This window comes from Peromyscus leucopus, unplaced genomic scaffold (assembly GCF_004664715.2).
Source record: "Peromyscus leucopus breed LL Stock unplaced genomic scaffold, UCI_PerLeu_2.1 scaffold_488, whole genome shotgun sequence".
Classification (NCBI taxonomy): Eukaryota; Metazoa; Chordata; class Mammalia; order Rodentia; family Cricetidae; genus Peromyscus; species Peromyscus leucopus.
Genome location: NW_023505385.1, coordinates 52,975 through 76,235, shown reverse-complemented (window position 1 = coordinate 76,235; position 23,261 = coordinate 52,975). Strand labels below are relative to the sequence as shown.

General features: G+C 40.3%; 1 protein-coding gene across 1 annotated transcript in view; it reads right to left on the bottom strand.

Annotated features, from left to right (window-relative positions):
• Nucleotides 1-13,129: 13,129 nt before the first annotated feature.
• LOC114700577 (centrosomal protein of 83 kDa-like) overlaps nt 13,130-23,261 on the bottom strand; it is a 57,188-nt gene continuing 47,056 nt past the window's right edge. Inside the window, exons 10-12 of the mRNA XM_037201945.1 lie at nt 17,290-17,365; nt 15,373-15,551; nt 13,130-13,218 (exon numbers count right to left, since the gene is read on the bottom strand). Coding sequence (XP_037057840.1) covers nt 15,390-15,551; nt 17,290-17,365 — 238 coding nt within the window. The 3' untranslated portion in view covers nt 13,130-13,218; nt 15,373-15,389. The remainder of the gene's footprint in view (nt 13,219-15,372; nt 15,552-17,289; nt 17,366-23,261) is intronic.

Here is a 23,261-nt window from a genome sequence, read left to right as displayed (position 1 = left end):
AGAGATAATTATCTCTCGCCTGATTGTGTGTGTGTGTGTGTGTGTGTGTGTGTGTGTGCACAATGTGTACACAGTGGGTGCCCTGATGGAAGTAAAAGAAGAGAGCTTTGGTTCTCTGGTAGTCTGGAGTCACAGGTGTTGTTTAGTCACCAGATGTGAATTTCTGGGAACTGAAACTGGGTCGTCCCCTGGGATGATCAAAATGTGGTTCCAAATCCCTGAATCGATATTTCCAGTCTCCCACCCCCCCCAGTTATTAATTTAGTAAGGTACATTTTATTCATAGCAATTTAATTATTTTCAATAAATGAGATGTTTTATGAAGGCGTGTCTATATATCAATATCATATGCAATATAACTGTCCTATGATAATACCTGTAGGTTACACCATGTCCAGCTAATTGTACAATCAGTAGTTAGATAGAGAGAAGAGCTACTGATTCTTTTTGGCATCAAGAGATATTTTAGAGTGAGTCGAGAGGGCTATTATTACTGGCTATGATGTGAGTTGTACATATATCCTCTCCTATCTAGAAAATGCTCACCCTAAGTGAATTGGTCTCCAGTTCGAGCCTGACTTTCTCGGCGAGATTTAAAGTGGTTGCATTTCAATTACTGCATAATAGGACAACACATGAGTAAGAAGTAATATAGCTCTTATATACTCTTAGTACTTCTGAGTTGTTAATTGTGAATTATATTTCTTTCTGCTTTCTGTGCTTATGATATGGAGAACTGCTGCCCAGGTTGCTACTATCGAGCTCACTCAATTGCTTTTACTAGTTCAACGGAACTGACTGGCCAAGACAGGGGTTTATGAACACATACTTTCTGAGAGCCTAAAGGAGTCAGGATTGCAAGACTGATAGTATTTGTGTGCCAGAGATATGTCTACTAATGCTAGTGACAGCTATGGAGCGGGAACAAAGGAGAAAATCTGTGAGGGATAGTGCTGTGACTCCGTCTACGCCTAATGAGAGGTCTGTACGTGGTCACTAGCTGGCTTCGGAAGATACTGAGGATTAGAGGGATCTGCTTCCTTTTAGCGGTAGTGCGCAAGGTGACCTATGTCCAAACACCACAAAGCAAGTGAAGGTCTCATATGAATGACCATCTCTTGACGACGTACATACACTCAATTAACCAGATACTGATGCAATGATACTCATGATTAGGCACACGACGGATTCTTTTGTCCACCATACTTTTATGCATTCCACACAACAGTGGGTGGTAAAACATGGATGTCTCTATAACCTTTTACTCACAAGTGTTACGAATCCAAATAAAGAGATCTATAAAAAACATGAGAAGGAACCAAGTCTTAGCGGAATGTGAGAAAAAGAAACCAACTTAGGTTCATTATTCTGGTAATTACCGTGAGTACTGATGTAAGTTGTGACCTTTCTCCTTAAAGATTTTTCCGAGGACTTTCTATGAAATGAGGAACCTTGAGATAATTGTAAAGGAAGTTAACTGACAACAAATGTCTGAAATGTGCACGAGTTTTCAGACAGTGATCAATGGATAGGTGGATGAACTCTTGTGGTATATAAATAGTCCCTATGTATCCCAGTTGGCAATATCTCTTGGTCCTAACTTACCTGGTGTTTGTATAACTTCCATCCTTTCAACTTAAATATGTGCTGCACTGTTGATTTTAGCAGAGCTCTATTGATATCCATCTACATATGGCAGTGTGGACATCCTTCTCTTTACTCTCCTTAGGTCTAGTGAGAGAGAGCTGATCTCAGAGCATGCGCAAGATATACTCACCTTCACTTATGCATTCTCAGAAATAGTGTAGACGGCCCTCACTACGGAACACACTTCTGTTATGATCTAAATATGTGACTACTGACCATGTTCTAGTGTAGATAGAGAATCCTGTGACACATTTAGCCTCAATGCCATGTATATCCTAAACAGAAAGTCTGTGGGATTGTGAGTACAAACATAAGTTCTTCTAATTGTGCAATACTCGATAGCGCAAATAATTCCATCATATGCACTGATGCCTCTTTATTTATTTTTATATTATCAGCATTTGCTGAAGATAGGAAAGAGTCGAATTATGGAGAATTAACCACTCCGTATCGTCCACACCCTTCTCGCCTAACCTGATCACTCTCTATATTCTCGTCTGTGACGCTAGCTTCTTTGAAGAGGAGAACATCGTTACTCGTCTTCTACTTTACTTCACTCTTTATATATCTTGCTGTGAAGTGCTCTATTCTTAAGAAACAACTGTTCAACTCCCTTACAATTTATTTATACATTCCTTCGTTGTGAGAGTTAAATTACCATAATACAAAAACATTATCCTACCCTGAATACTTTTCTGTCTTTACTAATCCTCATTGTTTATCGTCTGGCTGTGCAAATTTTCTAAACTAAAACGTGTGAAAAAATGCGATCCCTCTATTACAAACCAAATTTTGATATTGTTCAGATGACATCACACACACACACAGCTACACTGTCACACAACCTACACGCCATCCATCTGTGGTGTGAGACATTATTCGGTGACATGTGACTGAAGGTGTGTGCTGTAGTGGGAGTGTATGCTCTCCTAGTCTCTCTGGGCATCCATGATTTAAGCCTTAATGGATGTAATACTTGCCTGTGATACCTCTAAATTGATAATAGTGCAAAAAACCGCTGCATGCCACATAGGGAGATAGCTATGACCTAGGCTAGTCATGTCATTGTACTATCAATCAATAAGCATTAGTGTCGATATGCTCGTACCTCGCTGTGAACACGATACAACGATGGATACTGAGAATTGTGTCATCCGGCTGTGTAGTGAGGGTGACAGAGCTTGCTCGATATCACTTCCGGATTCAAGACTCTGTGCATTTTTGATGTTCTAATGCCATTCCATATCCAGCCTGCGCCACCACCTATGGTTTTACACCTCCAATATTGACTTAACAATCTAAAGGATATCAGAATCTTGAAGTTCATATTTGGTCATAGCAGACTACAGCATGTTTCTATTCTCATTGAATTGTACTGCCTGTTACAATTCCCATGTCCTATAAGGTATAATTTATTTATAGAAGAGAGTGTGCCAGTTCAATTTACATAGAAGAATATATATGTCTCTAAACACCAAGAAACTTACTACTCTCTTCTAGTTTATTGAGATATAGTCATAGCAACCCTTCTGACATTCTCGTGATCGATAGACGCTGAACAGATATTATATAGAGTGCATTTGTAAGTTACAGTCAGTAGTCATATTATAACGTCAACCAATTGTGTGGTGTTTGATTGAAGGTGGTGAAGGGAACTAACTGACAAGAGGAAAGGTCTATTTTTAGTTCACAGATTTTAGCCGGAAGTTCTCGCATCTGGCTGGAAGGTCAGGTAACCCCACTGCTTTGGAGACTGGCGGGGTGAGAGAGATTTGTCTGACTGATGGGCCAGACAGAGGACAAGGAAAACTTCAGCTACAAGTAGGTTAGCTAGAATGATGAAATCGTGAATCTGATAACATTGATTTCTAGTGAAGATTGCTTCTAGGTTCCGCAAATTTCTTATATATTCAAATAAGGAAGAAATCCAGTAGTTAATAATATCACAGCAAAGTTCGTGGGCAGGAAGTGCCAGAGTCACATTCGTACAAGCCGAGATATCACTAAATGAGAAGAGAGAAGTCAGGAGATCACCTAGGCAGTTATTATTACATTTCACAACAAGTAACATGATTATACCTGAGCTGCCTCTTGTGGATAGCACATGTTCACTTCAGGATATTAGAGACAGTGGGAGGCCCCGACATCCTAGGACAAACAAAACCAGTTCCTATAAGCGGAAGAAAAATTCAACACCATTTCAGACTTTTGGCTATGAACAAAAATGTTGGTGATGTCTGTAATGATGGGTGAAAGTCATCCTTAACTTTTGTGGTGAATCTATTATGAATTCTTGTTCAGGGGTCCATATGCTTCACACCAGCACAATTTTTGGAATCACCGTTTTGAAAGTATAACGATTAATTTTAAGCTTATTTAAAAAACGAGGGTAGAGCTATGATTTATAAAAGAAGATTTTGAAAGATCACTGGCATGCCTGTAGAGACGTGAGTTTGGTCCGGATTATTAGGCCAAATAAACTTGGGGTATTCTGATGGTAAATCAGGAAGTTGAGCATTTCTAATATGTTTATGTCTAAGAATTATATATTTGTACAAGACTTTAAAATGCTTTCTAAAATGTCTAACATTCTTGCTCCTAAATATCGAAGTTAATGTCAAAAAATTCTCTAATAAAAATAATAACTATAATCCTAGAAACAGATTGTATTGTTCATTGATAGTTAATGTGTGTTTAGTTGTTGTAAGTAAAAATAGTAGGATTTACACTTTTCTTTTGCCTTTTCATTTTTACACATCACTTGTGAATATTTTAAAGGGATTGCTAGTCATTTGTCCTTGCCCTTTGTTTTCAGAGTAGGAGAGGGCCTAATCGCGGCGATTTGTCTCTACTGGTTGCACACAACACGCATTAATGCTATGTTCTCTCTCTCAATTCCGAGCACTTGGATCGCTACCCTTCCGATGGATATTAAGTACAATCATTCCTGAATGGAGACACTCAAATCAGACACATATGTTTTGTGATGTATTTATTGCTCGCACCAATGCACACTTGTTATTCGAATTATTACATATATATGACAGTTAATGTGTAATTGTGGTTCAAACTCTCTAAAAAACCTTATGACACACACACAAGCTCTTGTAGGATACTAATCGCTGAAAAAAGATCATTTACTAGCAATAACCTTGTTCTGTTTCCTTCCAGAGTTTGCCCCATTTTCACAATATTTTGATGTTTCTTACAACACTCTAAACACTAATTATGCTAAAAGAACTGTTCAAAAAAAAACTCGGGATTAAAAAATATTGAAAGAAAAAATGTCAAGGTAGGTCGCTCCCCATTGTGCAGTTAACAACAGTTGTAGTGTTTACTAATAGACGATTACTCACAGTTTATACTAAGCACGTTTCCCCAAGACATAAGAACACAGCGGATATTAAGGCTTCATAGTGATTGAAAAGATACCACTCAACACCGATTCTCTTAAAGATGCTTCTAAGCTAGTATTGTTTACCAGCTCACATTAGGTGTCCCCAAAGGACCTATTTTTTAAATATAGCTGATGGACACTACTACTACCCTCTGATCAGTCATGATGGACTGCGAAATTTGGATAGGGTCTCCTGCGGAGGTGGCGTTACGATGAGAGCAGACTCGTTAACGTCACATATCATGCTAATGAGGTGACATTAAAGTGGACATTAATGCGTCATACTTAAGAGAGAAAAAGATTATCCTTTTATATAGTATTACCAGTTAGCATATGATTTACACAAAAGAAAGTATGCATGGTGAGTATTTTGACTCTTCAAACACAGTTCCATTCCATTGTGAGAGGTAACTCTTCTCTCATTCCTGTAGTTGTGAGCTATACAATGACTTCACACGCATTATTAGTCTCTATTCTCGTACTAGAGGTTCTCGATGTCGATATTTAAATCATATAGATAACCATTATACAGTAATAGAGACATGCCTTTGCTGTCATTACTACCTACGTGAAACCATGTCAGAGAGAAGGCCGTTTACCTCACTCTCATATTCCATCTATAGACACAATGGTCTCGTGATGTCGAACTTAGACTCTGTAGACCCTCATCATATGTGAAGTTTCATTCTCCCCTAAGAGAAGTCCGATGGTAGTGATCAATCAAGCTATAGGTACTCTTTGACTTTACAGTCTTTAGTTCTCTTCACCCTGAGAAAGAGATGGCTCTATTCGACGGTTCTCCTTAGTAATAGGCAGTCTACTGATGCAGAGAGTTCTCTTAGAATCTCTCAAATATCAATATGTGGGCCTCCAATCCAAGTATTCCGGTCATAATCATGTCTCAGAGTATGTCTCTCTAAGAAGAACTGAAACATGCTCCTCTTCTTGTTATCTTTAGGTTGTTTCCCTGGGGAATTGGTAACGTTCTGAGCAGTATCTTTTCTATGACCTCGCTGACCTGCCTCAGATTCCTCTAGGTCAGACTCTAGTAGCCTACTTGGCCTCTTGCGATTATACACCATGGTCATAATTCATATTGCACATTATTCTTGTTGTCTTACTCTACTGATTGATGTGGAACTACTTCCTAAGATTGAAGTGTCTCTGAAAGCTAAGAAGCTTTGTCTTATATGTTAAAAATACATTAATGTTCACAGGAGCATCTCATTCTCCTTCTCTATACCTTACCTACAGTCGCAACTGAGCCTCGACAATGTTACTCGTGGTAACAGATCCTCATTGCAAGCAGACCTCTGGCACTCATTAAACGTCTTGGTCATGCTGTGACTTAAGCGAACTTGTACATTATGGCTCCTTCGTCACAATATCTTCACTACTACTGTGATCTCTTTCATTAATGCCTAGCCTACGGGCCCCAAACCTGCAAATCCAGTCCCTCCTCTTATTCTGTCCCTTACTGTTTTCCTATACTGCGTACTGAATATTTCATGTTCCTTGGCACGGATCTGGTACCTTGCCAATTCCGGTAAACTGTTGTGATAGCCAAAGTAGCCTTTACGTCCTCAACATATGCATAGGCTCACATCTTTACTGTGTTATTATGAACTCGGTGATCCTTGTAGAGTGATAGGCACACCATCGTAAAGGCATCACTCACATTCACCAAAAACTTGTGCGTTAGTACCTACCTTTAAAACTCAGGTCCACTTAGAACTGAGCGACATAAATATAATTACCCTTAAGAACTATTATTTGGTTTTATGTTCCCATACCCTTAGGACTTTCTAAGTGGTTAGGCTGCCCTTTTGGTTAACCAGGAGGAAGTTCCTCTCAAACCTCTCCTATTTATGGGAATGAAGTGACTTGGTATGATAAATGATTTGTGTAAGCGAGGAATGGAATCAGGAGCCTAACTTACGGATGCCTATATGAGTAGCCTCACTAGAGAGGAAAGGAAAGCTCTTGTGTGAGATGCTTCCAGGCTCTGAACTAATCTCCGATTTACGTATATATCTCCCTGTTAGATAGTCGTCATCCCTATGGTTTGGTCGATAACCTTACATGATTTGAGCTGTAATATGTGCCATTTGTAGTGAAGGTGATGCAAACTGATTCATATGTTCTAAATTATTCGTATCAGCAACAAAGAAACTCTATTGTAAAAACGAAAATGAGAAGAGAATATCTGTGAACTGAACCATGTTTGTAGTTGAAGCAAAAATGAATTTTAGGCAGTCCTAATGCACCGAACTGTTCTCAGAGCAACAGTCGAAGTCCCTGTCTTACACCCTCGTATCTTCATGCACCATGTTACCTATCTATGGTGTAATCTGTCTGTCTTCCAGAGTTGTTGTGTTATTTCCGCATGAAATCGTGTGTATGTTGTCATCACAATGCTGAAATAGTGGATAGCTGCTCTCCATCTTATACACCTTAGTGGGAAGTTGGAAACTCCATACGTCTCTCCTCACCTGAAATCACTCAGAGCTAAAGATTGCGTGGAAGATAATTACTATAAAGAGAGCAACTCAAAAACTCCATGTTCCAGGGGATTAAACTACTCATGAATAAAGAAGTTTAATGTGACTAAGTTGGTTTGCGCGTACACTAGAGGTATCTTGTGACTAGAGTTGATGGGGACGGCATATTCTGTAGAAGGGAGCCAAACCTTTCCAACTTGATGAGATTTTAATACTATCAATGTCCAGGCTCTAGTTTCAACAACTGTAATTGCTCAATGACAAGAACAAGTTTGGTGTTGTACACCCGTGGAAACTGAGGTTGGTTGTTGGTGTTGAGAAATGCCACCCCAGTTCAGTTGCATATTGAATTTTGGAGAGAAAAGGGTCTTTACAAGCGCAAATCAAGTTAAGGAGTGGTTTACATTGCATTAGAGTAGGCATGTTCATTAGCATTCCAATATCATCACAACACAAGACAAATGGATGCCTTCCAGTTACAGAGGAGTAATAGAGCACTTACAGAGCCGGTGCAGTTGCACTCAGGAAGCTAAGGCAGGAGGATCAAGCTGGCCTGGAATACAAAGACAACTCGAGGCCACCCTGCACTGCCTGAGACCCCATTTAAAAACATGGGGAAGAATGCAACCTAGGTAGCTGTGTTCCCTGCTGAAACCTCAAATCAAGAAGGACTGGATTCCCCTTTATTACCAAATTAACCACGTTCAAGGACCATCTGCCCCTATAAATGTGTTGTGTGTGTGTGTGTTGTGTGTGTGTGTGTGTGTATGTGACCGAAGCCACAGCAGGATGTCAGATACCTGCTGTCAACTCTGCCCTAGTCCTGCAGATGCTGACCCTGGCGGTCACAGGGTTTGTTGGTTGGTTTTTCAGGTAGGCCGACCACCACAGAGCCCCAGGCAAGGCCGCCTCTCTTTGCAGCCCACAGCACGGGGGTGCTGGCAAACATCTGGCCACAGCAGCTCAGCTTCATCATCCGCAACACCAGCTCCTCCTGACACTCTCTGTATTCCTCGCTCCTCCAATCCCACTTCACGGCTGACCTCACTGGACGCACTTCCTGCTTCACTCATTATTTCTTATCATTCCAAGTCACCAGCACACCGCTTTCCTGGAGTCTAGGGCGTGTCTACACGGATGGAGTGCCACCACTTCCTGTCGCGTTCGGTTGGTTGAATCTACTTGCACGTCATGTTCTTCATTCTTCCACCCTCTTACAGCCAGAATGACCCCCAGACTTATTTACTTACCAGCATATTGTGGGGTTTTGGTTGTGGTTGGGTTGTGTTTTAGACAAAACCTGCGCTATGTCAACTGCTCTGCTCTCAAACTCCTGAGCTCAAAACAGCCCCTCTCCCCCAGCCCCGAGTGGCCAGGACGACCCGCACACTGCACTTGATTCCTATTTTGTCATTTCTCCTCTTGAGACGCCTCTCAAGCCTCGTTGTCCTTCACCTTTTCATTCCTACACTCTCACCTTCCATCCAGGTTTCTGACCTCACTCAGAGTTCCTGAAAACAGTTTCCCGTCTTCAGGTTTTGTGACTTTATTAAACCTGCTCTTTGACATTCCATACATGTCTGTAATGAAGATGCGGAATCCTCCTTCCTCCAACTTCTCTACGACCCACTGGGTTTAAGTAGGGCTACTCGTGTGGTCACGAGTTTCCAACTGTCTAGCGGATCCTGGTGGGCATTTTCTAGTTTACTTATTTACTGGACGGGACGGGGGGGGGTGTTGTGTTAGGGTTAGGAGGGTGTCTTGGTACAGTGGTTCTCAATAGTGTCTATATAATCAACCTGGAGTGGTTTGATAGTATTATCCAGGTATTTCTCAAACATTATCTTCTTTCTTCAAGAGATGATACAGTTGTCAAGGGTAAGGAGTGATGATGGCTTCTCTTCTCTCAGCATAATGCTAGGCTAGGCCACATAACATGCTTTATAAAATACAACTTAAAGGCTAAGGCTCTATCACTCTATGGGAAAACGTTTACAACAGTGTTTGACCAAGAACTACTTTAGGCTGGGCCTGTGGGTGCACACCTATAATAATACCAGCACATGAAAGGCAAATGGATTCTGAGTTCCAGGACAGTCAGGGCTACATAGTGAGACCTTGTATCAAAATAACAACCCAAAAACTACTTCAGAGAGACTTATTTTAAAATAAAAATGGCAGACTGTTATTTTGAGTGCCTCAGGAAGGCTCCCTGTGCTCGGACCAGGAGACCATTCTTCATACTCACGCTGAAGCAGTGAAGACAGGCAGCAGAACTATGGAAAGAACCTTTAACCAGAGAACAACATTCCAACTCAAGGTCCCTGGCAGTGCTTTTCAAAAATAAATTAAAAATGATGAACGTATCAACATTGCATTTCCACCGAAGGCTCTACCTAAATACACTTACTAAAAATGATATTAAGTCTTGTGCTTAGAAGTTTAGCATTCTGAATAAACATACCCAGATGGCATGCTTATCTAGCCTGGAGGGAAAACAAAGTTGCTAGTCTTGAGTTTAAAGGATTTTCATGGGTAAGAAATTACAAAGAATTATGATTTCTATTCTAGGTTACTAGTTTATGGTTTAAGCCTTACTGCATAAGAAAGTTATGATTTTTTTTGACATTTAAATGAAGAACTTAAAGTTTGTTACCCTGCTATAAATTACATTTGTAATGATAGAAAAATTATGATAGAGAAGCTTTTAGTTTTGTTTTGTTTTGAGACAGTTTCACTGTGAACTCCGCTGGCCTGGAATTCCCTATGTAGACCAGGCTAGCCTCAAACTCACAAAGATCACCTACCTCTGTCTCTGCCTCCAGGCTCTGTGGTTTAAGGGTGTATATCACCGTGCCTGACTAGGAGGCTTAACCAAAGCAAGGAAATGCTAAGAGTTAACTCCCAGTGATCAGCTGACACAGGAAGTAGACTCGTGAGCGACAGCTCTATGGAGAAAATTTACAAAGCACCTAGACTGGAAGACAGCAGGAAAGTGACAAGTAAGAGAGCGGTGGAGAGAACACTGGGGGAAGAGTGGAAGTACAGACCGTATACCAGACATCCAAGCCAGGGTCTCCCTACCCTGGCTTTCTGAAACAAAATCTGCCCAAGTAGTCCAGGCTGGACCTGAACTCACACTTCTTGCCTCAGCATCCCAAATGCTGGGATTACAGGCACACACCACCATGACTTGCAAAGTTTGGGTTCTAACTAGGCAAAATATCTTGGTTATCTACAACTTCAGCTCCCCAATTTGTAAAAGCTATCTCAAAGCTAAGGTTACTTAAAACCCTAACATTACGTGTACACGCACACACACACACACACACACACACACACACACACACACACACACACACACCAATCTTTTTGTCAACTGATGAGATTAAGTTCCTAGGGCAGTTTATTCCCTACAATGTGACAACTCCAGGTCACTGTTATTCGCAGGATTGAACTTGAGCAATTTCCTAAGACTTAAATCGTAATTCACACATCAGATATTAAAAAGTGAAATAAAAGCTGTGTGTGCCTTCAATCCCAGCACTGGGAAGCAGAGGTAGCCAGATCTCTATGAGCTCAAGGCTAGGCTGGTCTATGTAGTTCCAGGCCAGACAGAGCTACATAATAATACTGTCTCAAAAACAACAGGAAAGAGGGTGGAAACGAGAAGCTGGAAGAGACGGTACCAATGTTGAAGAGCATGAGACCTGGAGTTTGGATCCCACACTCTCCTAACAAGCCAGGCATCTTAGGCACACCTGTAACCTCAGCACTAAGGGAAGCAAGACAGGAAAATCACTGGAGCCTGATGGCTTCCAGGCTAGCCTCAAAGATACACCTGAGCTTTAGGTTCAGAGGCATCCTGCCTCAAAGGAATACGTAGAGAATGACAGACGTACCAGTCCTCTATGCATAGGGGAGTGTACCGAGCCCCATCTTTCTCCTTGCAACCCCAAAAGCAAGCAAGCAAGCAAGCAGATAGATAGATAGATAGATATAGATACATACATACATAACATTACATAGATACATAGATAGACAGATAATAAATAAATAAATAAATAAATAAATAGTTTGGAAGTGAAATGGCACTATGTTCTTACTCATCAGGTGGTTATTTAAGAAAAAAAAGTTTGCATTATTCAATAGTGGTAAAATATTACTTTGCAGGGTTTTAAAATATCACCTTCTGCCCTCTTTCTGGTACAACTATGATTAGTTTGATAATCTCTGTACCCACCGATGTCACTTTTCCAAATTCTGCCAACCAAATTAACCTTAATACTTAGGATCTGATCTCTACAACATTTATTCCTAATAATGCAACATAAAAAGTTTATCTGCAAAAGATAAACAGCTCATAATACTTCCCTAGACATTTCTTAAATACAGTAGGATTTCCAAGATCATCTTGAGTCATTGAAAAAAAAAAAATCACTGAAATTTCATTAAACACCAGTAGCCTTCAGAATTTATATATGGATGGAAAAGGAATACAACTGACAACTAAAAAAGAAAAATGTGCTTCCATTTTGGGTAAGAAATACCTGGGTTTCTTATATAAGAAATGTTGTCTTCTTAATCTCAACCCCATACTACTTTTAGTATTATATAGAGAATGACTGAAGTCATTTCTCTTATGCACGCAATGAACACTTCACCTATCCACTAACAGACAGACACCAAGACACTGGGATAACTGGTATTCACAGTCTTTCTATGAGACACATCAAACATAGACACACAGCCCCGGCTCTCCCCACCCCAGGTCTGCTGTAAGAACAGCTGAATCACCGCCACAATGAGTCACTGCTGCTGACGGGATCTACTACAGTCCTCACTGAGGCAGAAAAAAAGCTGTAACTAGTGACTAGATGAATCATCTGGCTACTTAATTTCCATGAAGCACTGCATTGTTTCCAAGAATGTGAAGCTTTTAGACTCTAGAAAACACATGCCTATAAAAGATAATTCAGCAAGCATCAAGGTAGCAACAGTCAAGAGTGGTTTCCGAAGTCAGGGTAAGTCCAAGACTCCGCTGCGGGGGCAAAAAGACATTCGTTTCTCTAGTTTCTGAGCTGGAAACACTCTTTTTCGTTGTTTTGTTTTGTTTGACCCAGGGTCTCATGACATAGCCCCACCTGGCCTAGACCTTGGTGGATATTCCTGGGAAGTTCTTAGCAATGAGCTACATCCCCAGCTCAAGAAAAAGGACTTTAACCACAAAAGCAACATTATAGATGTTAAGTGTAATTAAAACAGGTCTAATCATACTATAAACTTAAGTGAAGAATGAGTTCATACACATTTGTATGGATTGGCACTGAAAAATATCATCTATAGGAAAATATAATTTAACTCTAAAAAAATAGAAATGCACCTGTTGCTTGGATTTTCCCAATTGTCTCTGCAAGATTAATAGAAAATGTTTAGATATCAAGTGAAACACGCCACAAAACCTCAGCCTCAATTATACGCGTTATTCTTGGAAAACAAAGTCTGACTCTACAAGAAACCATTTTCTTTAAAACAACTTGCCTTTTTTTCTGAGCAGTTGCAGCTCGCTGGAGTTTCTCTTTAGCTTGATTATACTTCTCTTCTCTGTCCGTGATACGCTCCTGAAGTTTATGCTTTTCTTCCAACCACTGTATCTGCTTTTCCTCCAGTGTCCTGTCAGAGAACATGTACACAAACTAAGGAATGTGACAGAAATTCTGAGACCAAACAGGCGCTATCACAAGTGTTCTCAAGCTCCCTGCCTGTCCGGCCACATCCTATCTTCTCCAGCTGCAGTGACTCTTATACAGCCACGTATTTCCTCCCAATTGTCACCTCAGAGCAAGTTTCATGAATATGACACTGTATTCATGGCAACAGACACACTATGTTTACACCAAATCCCCTGGAGTTAGGCACATCTGTCACATCTTTTAAACAAAATGAGGAAACTGAAGTTTAGAACATTTTACTAAGTTGATAAAGAAACTTATCTATTTATTGGCAGGATAAGCACTTAAAAACCTGAACCCCTGAACAATGATTATAAACATCAAGCCATGAAAATTGTGCCTATTAAAGGCAGTTACAAATCAAGCCTGATGCTGGGTGTGGTAGGGAAAACCTTTAACCCCAACACTCCAGAGGTATAGGCAATCTGATCTCTGTGAGTGAGCTCAAGGCCAGCCTGGAATTTACATCGCAATTTCCAGAACAGCCAGGGGTACACAGAAAAGACACTACCTCAAAACGAAACAAAAAAAATCAAGCTAAATATTAAATCTTAATGAAGAATATTTTTCTGTGTAAATTTCATATAAATGACATTTTAAGTTGCATCCTAGTAACAACATATTTTTAAAAGCTATTCTGCATACTTATCAAAAATATGAATTTTATTATCAATACTATGGCCATTAAAATCAAAAATAACAAACCGTGGCATGTTAGATTGCTTGTCTAATTACTCATACAGATTTTAAGTATATTAGCTGGGACAAAAGTTAAATTCCACTCCTCTAGAAATCCAGCCTTTTGTTTATTCTTAGTCTGGGTGCTGAGAATTTAACTAAAAGTCACGCACATGCAAAGCGAGCACTCTGCTGCTGAGCTCTAGCCCTGGCCCAGTCATACTGGACCCATGCAATGAACACCAGTCTGAATGGCAAAAGTGAGAGACTTAAAAAATGCCAGCTACACTGCGTGTCATTAGAATTCTCACACTTGTTTTAATCAAATACGCAAAGATTAAAAGACACACATTTCTTCTTTGGCAAAACAGAAGAAAAATAAGTTAGATCATCTGGAATGTCACAACACATTATTGAGATACAGCTTTCTTACTGTCTTCCATACACAGAACTCCATCTATAAAACATAGACAAGCCTTAAAATATGAAAAACAGAAAAACTGAAGAGAAAAAGCTTTATGTGGTAAAACTGATTGAAGAACAAATTTGGAGAGAAAACTGTCCTGTAGATAAATAAAAATAACGTGCTATTAAAAACAAAGCAAATATGAAACAGTATTCTACATTTGGTTTTGCTTTTTTAAATTTATTTTTGTGGTGCTAGGGATCAGATCTAGGGCCTCTGTGTAACACCCAGACAATTGTTCTGAGCTACACCCCGGCCCCATTTTACCACAACGTTTTCTAGAGAGTATAAATCCTGAGCAGCAAGCCGGGCGGTGGTGGCACACGCCTTTAATCCCAGCACTCGGGAGGCAGAGGCAGGCGGATCTCTGTGAGTTCGAGGCCAGTCTGGGCTACCAAGTGAGTTCCAGGAAAGGCGCAAAGCTACACAGAGAAACCCTGTCTCGAAAAACCAAAAAAAAAAAAAAAAAAAAAAAAAAAAAAAAAAAAAAAAAAAAAAAAAAAAAATCCTGAGCAGCACATTTTCCTGTCTACTACTAGTAAATTTCAAGGTGAAAAGAATATAAATAAGTAAATAACTTCACAAAAGAAAAATACAAAAGGGTAGTTCTAGGAAGTCTGTGTGCTTGTGTAACACACACACACACACACACAGAGAGAGAGAGAGAGAGAGAGAGAGAGAGAGAGAGAGAGAGAGAGAGAGAGAGAGAGAGAGAGAGAACGAGAACACAACCTCACAACTAAATCATTCTGTTCTCTGGCATTCAGAAGAGATTTGGGAAACCGTGTTCTGGTATGAATAAAGGTTTTTCATCCATGCCTAAAACTTTTAAAAGCAATTTAGGAGTAAAAGTTCATTTTCTAGAAGGAGAAAGTACACCCCCTAAAAATACATTCATGTTTCAATATCAATAAAATATACTTGATACAGCAGAAAGAAAACAGTTTGTACATAATGAAGAGCACACTCTACTTTTCAACTTCCAGCTGCACTTTGTCAGCTTGGCTTCGTAAATGCCGGCATTCCTGTTTTAATCTCTCCACCGTGTCCTTCAGCATTTGGTTTGAATTCAGCAGGTCATTCTCTGACTGTGTCAGCGAGGTCACCTGGATCTGCAAATGACTGATTTGCTTCAAAGACAAAAAGAGAAGCAGAAAGACACTAAGACAGGCATCAGGGTATGTGAGAAGCAGAGTCCCTCCCCTCAGGAAGGTCTCTCCCAGCTGGCAGGGCCCACAGGGATGCCCAGTGAGATAACAGATAAGGAGGGCTGGAGTCATTTCTCACTATAACCAAAGCCTTTCAGTACCATACACTGCCGGGCTGCGCCATTAGGAGGTGAGAGCCCTGCTCTGGGGCCATTCACCAGCAGCACATGTACCCAACTCCATCCCCACTACCTGCATGTGGAAGCACACGTTTTCCCTATGGTATATTCGAGTTATAGACTGGCTGGCCAGAAAGACCTCAACGGCTGTATTGTGATTAAATAGACCTCACTGGGGACAACTATAATCTCCATCCTTCATGAACCGTTTTTATTTTATCAACTAATAAACGTCTTCATTTTTCTTTCAGTTCAACTTCTCATTAGCCGTTCTCTGAGAGACCTTTCCGAGTTGACAGAACCAAGAGACAAGAACCAAAAGAACCCACCCTCAGCCTAGGATGCAGCTCAGCAGTAGAGCACACTTGTCTAGTTAATGTGCACACAAGCATGAATTTGGTCCCTACCGTCACCAAAACCAAAACACCATCATAAGGTTCAAGAGTCAATAGAAACAAGGCCTTGCCACACAGTCCAGGCAGGCCTCAAACTCATGATTCTCCTGCTTCAGCCTCCCAAGTGCATTACAGGCAAGTAGCACCACCCCAACAAGAAGCAAGATTCTTGGTAAAGTGGGAAATAACCCCATTATATGGCAGATAGTATAAAAGCCACATAAGATTATATGTGCATGTGGAGGATTACTAGAATACAGTAACATGAAATATGGTTATGTCTCAAATTGCTATTTTAGAATAAATTTCCTCATGTAGAACTAACTTTTTTTTTTTTTTTTTTAACTGGGGTGGAAAGCATTAACTCTATTATTGCAACTTTTTAACTAAGCAACCTCTAGACCCATAGGATGGTAGATATTCCAATGTCTAAGTATTATATCCATGCCTCTCAGAGAATAAAACATTGTGCCCTGCAGGGTAAGGCCCCAGAACTGCGCATGCCAGCGACACCGGCTGACATGTAAGCACTGTTTCTCTCAATTAGGAACCCAGAACTGCACGTGCAGAGTAGTATCAGCTGTGTGCAAAAATTTTACATGGATCCTCACTACTCATAATTTAAGAGAATAGAAATACTTCAAGGAAAAAAAATCCCAGAATTCAGAAACAAATAATCTTATGCATTTTACCCAACATTGTATAAATATTTCCCTTAATTAAAATACAAATTTCTTCCCATAAATTTTATACAGATGCAGCAAGAACAAAAAAAAAAAAAACAAAAAAAAAAAAAACGACCCATTAACACATCACAGAACATAAAATTAAAACCTGAATATTTCTATCTAATTTTAAAATACAGAATGTCAAAATATTGCCATTTTTAGCAATAACTTAAAAAAATCTGTCACAGGCCACGGCATACCAATATATTAGGATAAACAGCAAAAGTAAAACAAGTCTACTAAATTAAAGCAGAAAACTGAAAACATTTTATCTTTATGTAACAGCTTCATCAGTATATTATCAATTATGGTGATTAGATTTCAAAGTCCTGATTATGATTAATTGCTATAACTACATAAAACAGACTTAAAAGGAGCATTCAACAAAACAAAAGCAAAATGTATATTATAATCACACCTGTTTCAGCTCAGCATTTTCAAGTTTTTCTTTTTCTGCTTTTTCAGTATTCACAACTTGTTGTTGAAGTTTTAACCTAAGAACCACAAACAACAAAAGATTATGAATCCGTAATTCATTCTTCCCCTGGACTGGGCACCACTGTAATGAATGGCTGGCTGACAACAGGCACTGCCCTGTACCCAGAGTCCAAATATCTCGACTCCCAGGAGCTACATGGCTGTCTATGACGAATACAGAGGGGCACTGCTTCTTAGATGTCAGCACATACACGCCAGAAACAGCAGCTCTGAAGCAGTGGTTCTCAGTCTGGGGGGGTCACATATCAGATATTTACATTACAATTCATAACAGTAGCACTTGGGGGTCGTACATCAGCTACCCTGCAAAATTAGACTTACATTACAATTCTTAACACTAGCAAAATCACAGTTATGGAGTAGCAATTCTACGGTGGGGGGGTGATCACACCATGAGGAAGTGTTTAAAGGGTCACAGCCTGAGGAAGGTGAGAACCACTGCAAGTCTAAAGGAAGATTCAGCCATGCTTCTTTCTCCTTGTTCTTCACAGTTTTATTTCACTTTTTAAATTTGAGTATGTGCGCACACCACAGCAGTGTGGGGATGGACAAGTGTGGGAGCTCAAGTCTCTCTTCTCAAATGACTCCAGTTTGTACCAAGTGGAGTAAAGAGCCAACCAGGACAAAAGGCAAGTTGGCAGATGAGAAGGGAGAGAAGCACAAGGACTACCAGTTTCAGTGTCTCCAGGGAGCAGAAAACAACTAAAGAAAAGAAGAGAGTCCCATCTTTGAGGGGAGCGGTTCTGAGAGATGACAAGCCCTGGGCATGGACAGGTATACGGGACAATAAAACAGATTTAAAAACGCCTGAGTGAGGATACCATATGCTACACAGCTAAACAGGAATAGTTCATCAATATGGATGACTGATGGCAAGGGACAGGAAAGAGGGGCAGTGTGAGCAAGGTATCAAAGACTCCATGACTGTTAAAAGATTATCTAGTAGGAAATAACCGGAAAAGGAAAAAGAATGGAGATAAATTAGATGCACCAAATATCAAGGGGAAAACCATTTTAACCAAACTTGGTCAGATAAAGATCTGAAACAAGAGGAGCTTACCATTGCCACTCTCCTTGAGGGAAAGAAGGATTCGTTTCCACCTAAAGGGGTGGGAGGGTGTATGCCCTCTCAGAATCCACTAGAGATTTTCAAAGGAAACGCTGAATCGCACAATATTTTTATGGTAACAGAACAAGACGCTACCTCAGCCGCGCTCAGTGTGGTAGTGGAAGAACTAAGGCTTGACTCCCAGCAGGAGGGTGGGCGGGGTGGGGGCGGCAAGGGGAACAGAGGGGGATGGAAGGAGGGGAAGAGGAGATGAAGGAGACGGGGGAGGGGGGAGAACTTTATGAAGTAGGTGGTGAGATGAGGAAGTGAAGGATCAGTTAAGCTGAGGAATGGTAAACTATAATTATACTTTAAATATGATCATGGAGGTAGAGATAGGAAGTGGGTAGAGGGTCAAGTCACAGCAGAGAATCCAGCTGGAGAAAAGCTTAACTGGGAATGACGGGACACCAGTAAGATGGCTGCCTCAAATCCCTGCACTGTGTTCCCGTCAACGGCCACGGTCAGAGTCTGGGCTCTCTATTCATGCAGCTGCTATGCTATTTGGACATTCAACAGATGTAGACTGAGCAGCTGACTGTAAATGCGGAGCCCACTTCTAACTGTTGTGGAAACATGATAAATACAGACAGGCTCCACTCTCAGCTTCTTATCAGATAGTGCTGTTGGAGTGTTATCAGGTGATGGAAATTATTATCTCAAAGTTTCGATTTGAAAAGGCACTAGCTTCATGGTGCTACTGAGTGCTTTTGACAGTATGATTGAGGAACTGTCATTTTAATTTAAAATTTTAATTAACTGAGCCTCAGATTTAAATAGTTACATGTGATCGGTAATACCATATTCAGTGGCAAAGGATCTTGCCTTCACATAATGTCTATGTCCATGACCAAGGGAAAGCAAAATCATAAGACAAGCAAGGGGAGCTCTTGGCGGTTTCTCTATTATCAGAAATTCCTAGAACAAGTCTCTTCAGAACAGTGTCCTCAACACCGACTTTCTGAAAAGCAAGTGTTCTGCCTCTTAAGCACCTAAGACGGACTGGCCATTGTTTACCCAAAGGGGATTTCTTGAAAAGGTACGAGGGCACTGAAGCAGAACATTGCTAGAGAATCATGTAATAACTGACACAGGAATCTCTGTGCCCTTCAAATGCTACTAGACCCTCACTTCTGTCCCTTGCTCGGCAGCCCAAATTGTAAAGGAACTGGTTTAAATGTCCAGTACTGAGTCTAGTGCTTCCTAAGATGATACAAAGCAAACAATTCTTCTCAAGACACAAATGGAAATGAGGCTGTATTAAATGATGTTTAAAAGGGTCAGTATCTACCTGTGGGCAGCCAAATAAACAAGCAAACCTAAAGCAATGATATAAAAATAGAGATGACTTTAAGTTATGCAAAAGATACATTAGTTTAAAAGGTATCACACTGCAGGTGATATCTTAAATGTTTAAGCCTCCTCCCTTGGACAATTAGTGCTTTAATTTCTTCTCTTCACCTCTGATATCAGAATACACTTCCTCCTCTCTATCACACATATCCTAGCTTACCCAGAGTGCCTTGTTCCCCTTGACATACCGATAGGCCCAGAGACGGACATGTGAACCAGACCCAAACCACTGTCTAGATTTTTCTAACCTGAACTGACAAGTAACTGTTCTCCTTTCGTTTCAACACATGCACTTGCCTCACAGAGACAGCAGAAGAAAGTTAAAGCAAACAAGGAGAATGGGAGGAGGAGGGAAGAGAGAAAAGAAGTGACTTCTATCTGCTCATAGCTGAGCTGTCCATCCAGGCATCCAAAAAAACAAAGAGTATAAACCCTGTCCTTCCTACAGCCATGACCACTGTTGTTAAGGCAAGCTGACTCACACCTAACCTCCTATAATTTGTACATGGTTAATTAATTTTACAGGTAACTTCACAAGCTGAATAAAATTAGTACAGATTCTTTCTCAAATACAAAATGGGGGGGGGGTGCACACACGAGCACACGTCCGCACACGCACGTGCACATTCAAGCACACACAGACATGCACTTGTCTGTACACACACGTGGAGGTCAGACACTGACATGGGCCGTCTTCTTCAAAGGTTTCTCCACTTCATTTTTTGAGGCAGGGTCTCTCCCCTAACCTAAACTTGCTGTTCTGGCGAGACTGACCGGCCAGCCGGTCCCTGGAGCCACCGGCCTCTGCCTTCCAGTGCTGGCATTCCAGGTAGGCACTGCTGTGCCTGGCCTTTTACGTGGGATCCGAACTCAAGTCCTCATGATGGTGCATCAAGTGCGTCACCCACCGCACCATCACCTCTGCCAGGAGGAATACTTCCTAAAATATTATTCTTTGCACTGTGACAGGTTAGTGGTGAAAACAAACACTAGAACACAGTAACTTAAAGCAACTCTCAAGCTTGCATTAATGTCTAGAAGATCAGCTACTTATCATATAGCATAATTTGTAAATGATGAACTATTTTTCAATATTTACATTTTTTCCTGTCAGGACTCATTTTTTTAAGCCCCAGATTGTCTCTGATCTACCACAGACTCTACTAAGTGGAAGTTACAATTATAGATATTTTAGTGAAAAATAAACAGGTGATTGACATGACTAAATTTATAAAACAGTAAATAAGTGACATAATTATGTAACAATCCAAACATGGAAAACTATAAATCTTGAGAAGTACTCCGTCAGATTGTCTATGGTTAAGGTGTCCTTATTTTATGGACATCTTATGGGCCCAATCACATATTATAAATAATCTGGAGAAACTCAAGAAGGATAAAAAACAAATTCTCAAAAGTGACTAATGAAATAGAAATGATTTATATTATAGACAAGTTAAAAACGAAAACTGTTTTGTATTTTATTAAATGCTCCCAAACAAAACAAAACAAAAGCTATGAATCAAGTTTATTACTGTCTTTAAGTAATGACAAGACACTGAACATTTTATCACTATGGCTGCAGAAGCTCTAAGCAGTCAAAGTACGCTCAAATTCAAACAGAAAACCTTCTAAAGGCCAAACTGAGACCAGGACACAATAAAATAACAGATGGGGCACTTCCCTGGGAGGGCAGAGACAGAAAGTCTCTCACAAAGACTGTCCGGAACAGTTACGTAAATATCTACCTCAAAGAAAAGATGGGCAAGACTGGCTGAGCCACCAACAGGGTAAAAGATCCTGAAGAGCAGTTCTTTCATTAGTAATGTGGACTAAGAAGCTTGCCTCAAAGCACAGTCTACAACCTCTTTGATTTTAAGTCATTTATCTTTAATTTTTATAAGTCACTAAGATTTAGGTTTTTTTTTTTTAATTTAGAAAGCAAATATACAGATCTGCAGGTACTGAAGGGCAGATGCTCTAGCACTGTATTATGAATGCTTTCTGCAAGAATAATTCAGAAAGTAACAAAGCCACACAAAACCACACCCTTAGTGTTAATAGAAAATACCAAACCTCAAAACAACTCTAAGTGAAAGGGGTAGTGGTGGAATACCAACTTCTAGCAACCCATCCGTCATGTTCCCATCTGCAAGACTGCAGATACGTAACTCACCCATTAAAACGAGGAAAAAAACCACAACTTATACTTTGTTCATTAGCAATGCTAGACTATACGACTACATGGTATAAACAGAAAACACATTTTACAAAAAGCAAGTAATGCAGAAAATTTAGGAAGGAGACAAAAATGTGTCGGAGAAATTGGAGCAGTATGAACATGTAGAATAATGACATCAGATAATGTAGAATCACGTAAAAAAGTGAGTAACCAAAAAGGGGCACCGTGTAATGCAAAAGACCCACAACCGATCATCAGAACATAACTTACAAGTATATTCCCAACTGCATAGCAACCATCTTTATGAAGCAAAACTACAAGCATAGGCAGAAACACTCATAATGAGACTTTAATATTAATTATTTCATACAGAAGCATCAAATGAACAAAAATAAGAAGTATATAGAAAAGTTAAATTTCCTAAGGCAAATCTTAATGGCTGTGTGTGTGTGTGTGTGTGTGTGTGTGTGTGTGTGTGTGTGTACACAGCACATAAACACATAAATGTATCAAATGTTACCTGACTTGTAATGGTTCAACTTTACAATGTGAAGGTTGTATGTATTCGGCAGAAACTGCACCTCAAATGTCGAATTTTGATCTTGCACCAGGCTAGCAATATACAGTATAGCATGCTCTCACAAAACCAGCCAGTGGCAGCCAGGACTGGCCAGCCATGTGTTGACGAAGGCAAATAACTGACATTTTACAGTGCACTGGGATGGTACGATGAAGTCAGGCAGTAGTGGTAAATACATTTTCAACTTTGGTAGGGCTGATTACAGTGTAACCCACATGGGTTGAAGAGCAACTGCACTCACTTAACTTCAGCTTATCAGACCCACAAAAACGGATCATACACTACAGGCAGGAGGCAAACGAGGTGACCATCCTATGCAAATTTTGAGACAGTCACTCTGAGGCTAATGCAAATGTCAGAGTCAGCCTACAAAGGTAAATGGTACGGCTGGAAAGCTGGCCAAGTGGTCAAGAGAATTTGCGGCTCTTGCAGAGAACCCACATTCGATTCCCAGCACCCACATGGTGGCTCACAACCACCTGTAACTCCAGTTCCATGGTATATATATAACACGCTCTTCTGAGCTCTGAGGGCTCCGGGCACATACATGGTATACATACCCGCAGGCGGACACTCACAGGGATAAAATAAACATTCTTTTTCTCTTTAAAGTTCACACCCTGGGGGTGTTTCTCTTGCCTTACCCTAGTACTGCCCTTGACATAGTAG